The sequence below is a fragment of the Vigna radiata genome, unplaced genomic scaffold (genome assembly GCF_000741045.1).
Source record: "Vigna radiata var. radiata cultivar VC1973A unplaced genomic scaffold, Vradiata_ver6 scaffold_278, whole genome shotgun sequence".
Lineage (NCBI taxonomy): Eukaryota > Viridiplantae > Streptophyta > Magnoliopsida > Fabales > Fabaceae > Vigna > Vigna radiata.
The window spans coordinates 112,899-115,789 of NW_014543803.1; the positions used below are offsets into that span (position 1 = coordinate 112,899).

Below are 2,891 nucleotides of genomic sequence, written 5' to 3' on the forward strand. Positions count from 1 at the left end.
CAACTCAGTTTTAACATGTTTCAATTCATCATACAAAGTTGCTGAAGTGGTTAATTATGATAATTAAACTTGTTTGAGTAAATCACTACTCAAACATGCATTTAGGCCATGACTGAATGTTCATGTATATGTTGTATGTTGATGTATATATTGTATGTTCCTGTATATTGTATGTTCATTTATTAGGCCATGACTGAATGTTGATTTATATATTGTATGTTCCTGTATATTGTATATACAAAGTTCCTGTATATTAAGTAGTCATTTAAAGTCTTATGGTACTACACACCATCTCAATGGAATGAGAATGGTAAAAGTACCTTAAACACTTAGAAAAATATGTGGAAGTACTCTACAAAAGAGAACTTTAGTAATAATAAGTTCTCTCCCCCAAATTTAATACACAACCCCTTAGGATGTCTACGGCATTTCAATACTAAGGACTTCTCTTTGCATGCCCTTATTGTATGCCTAGACAGTAGTGTTCAAATTTCTTCCATGTTCGACTTAAGTAGTAATAGGTTTATTACTTATGTTACATGGAGTATTGTTGATTTCGCTAAGTTTACCTTTGTTTGGCTTGTCACAAAACATGGCCCATTTTCTCAACCATCGTGCATGGATGTACAATCGTTGTCATAGCAGAAGGAGAGGTTTGAAGGAACTTTTTGTCATCGGAGTTGAAGAGTTTGTGGAGACGGCTCGACGATGTCAATATTATGCAATTGATGGAGGGATTCGATGCCCATGCATCAAGTGCGAATGTACAAGGATTTTGAAAGATCAAGACGTTAAAGTTCACCTATACCAAAAAGGGTTCATGCCTAATTACATAGTTTGGACATTTCATGGTGAAGATATTCCTTCGACCTCCAATAGAGTTGAAAATCGGCTTCCATCAGGTTCGAATACGGTTGTACATACATCTGAGATAGATCAATTTGCCTATATGCAAGAAATAGTCGACAATGCTCTTCGTCGACATGACGAACAAGAAGCAAACGATAGTCATGATGAAGAGGCTCCAAATGAAACCACTCAGAGGTTTTACAAATTACTGAAAGAGGAAAATCTACTTGTATTTGAAGGTTCATCTGAGTCAAAATTGTTAGTGTCCATTAGACTCTTGGCTGGTAAATCTAATTGGAACGTTCCCAATCAAGCAGTGGATCACNATACAAAATTGATTTTAGATTTGACACCACCAAGCAATTCTATTCCGAAGAATTGTTATCAAGCCAAAAGATGTGTTTCAATGTTGGGATTGGAAGCCAAGAAGATTGATTGTTGTGTTAATGGATGTATGTTATTCTATGACAATGACAGTGGCAAAAATGATGCATTGTTGGTTGAATGCAGGTTTTGTGGCTCTCCTCGATATCATACGATGCATGCAGGACAAAGGCAAAACAAACCAATTCCCTTAAAGTCAATGTTCTACTTGCCTATTATTCCAAGATTACAAAGAATGTTTACTTCAATGCAAACATGACAATAAATGACATGGCATGATGGTAACAAAACTAAAGGAGTTTTGCGTCATCCTTCTGATGGTGAAGCTTGGAAGCACTTCAATCGTAAACATCTGTCCTTTGCTAGTGAACCGTGTAACGTGAGACTTGGTTTATGCTCTGATGGGTTTACCCCATACATTCAGGCGTCTGCATCACCATATTCATGTTGGCCAGTGATAATTACCCCATACAATATACCTCCTGAGATGTGTATGAAAAAGCCTTACATGTTTTTAACGTGTATAATACCAGGTCCATCTAATCCCAAATCATCGATTGATGTTTATTTGGAGCCTCTGATTGATGATTTGAAGAAGCTATGGATTAGAGTTTGGACGTATGATGTTTTAAGGAAGCAAATTTTCCTTATGAGGGCAGCTTTGATGTGGACTATTAATGACTTTCCAGTGTATGGCATGTTATCTGGTTGGAGCACACATGGTCAATTAGCTTGTCCACATTGCATGGAACATACGAAGTCATTCCAATTGAGTTATGGTCGGAAAAGTAGTTGTTTTGAGTGTCATCGACGATTCTTTCCTATTGATCACCCCTTTAGAAGAAACCAAAAGGCATTTCGGAAAGGGCAAGTCGAAACAGATATGCCCCCGCCGTAGTTGACCGGATCACACGTTTGGAGAAGAGTTAAAGACTATCCAAAAGTCACTGAATTTGGACAGCATAGGATAGATGGGTTTGGAGAATGGCATAATTGGACAAAAAGAAGCATATTTTGGGATCTTCCCTATTGGAAAGACAACTTGCTAAGAGATAACCTGGATGTCATGCACATAGAAAAAAACTTCTTTGACAACGTCTTGAACACAGTTATGAATGTTGTTGGTAAGACAAAAGATAATGACAAAGCAAGAAAAGATTTACCTCTGATATGTGCACGAAAAGACTTAGAGTTAAAGGAGCAAGCTAACGGTTGATTCTTCAAACCAAAAGCAAACTACGCCATCTCAAAAGATGAGGCAAGAATAATGTGTGGATGGATCAAAGAGCTTAGAATGCTAGATGGATATTCTTCTAACTTGTCCATATGTGCCAATGTTCAGAACGGTATTATTCAAGGCTTGAAGAGTCATGACTGTCATGTATTCATGGAGACTTTCATCCCTCTTGCGTTTAGTTGTTTGCCACAGCACGTGTTACATCCACTGATAGAAATCAGTAACTTCTTTAAAAAATTTTGTTGCATGACACTAGAGGAAAATTGCCTAAGAAAGATGGATGAAAGTATCCCAATTATTCTCTGCAAATTAGAAAGAATATTCCCTCCTGCATTCTTTGATTCAATGGAGCATCTTCCAATCCATCTTGCATATGAAGCTTGGCTTGGGGGACCTGTGCAATACAGGTGGATGTATCCCT

The 2,891-nt window shown here is 37.5% G+C and overlaps 1 protein-coding gene across 1 annotated transcript; it reads left to right on the forward strand.

Moving 5' to 3' along the window:
- The first annotated feature begins 592 nt into the window (after positions 1-592).
- On the forward strand, positions 593-1,492 carry LOC106754794. Its single transcript, XM_014636858.1, has one exon. The coding sequence runs from the start codon at positions 593-595 to the stop codon at positions 1,490-1,492; it is 900 nt and encodes a 299-aa protein (XP_014492344.1).
- The last annotated feature ends 1,399 nt before the right edge of the window (positions 1,493-2,891 follow it).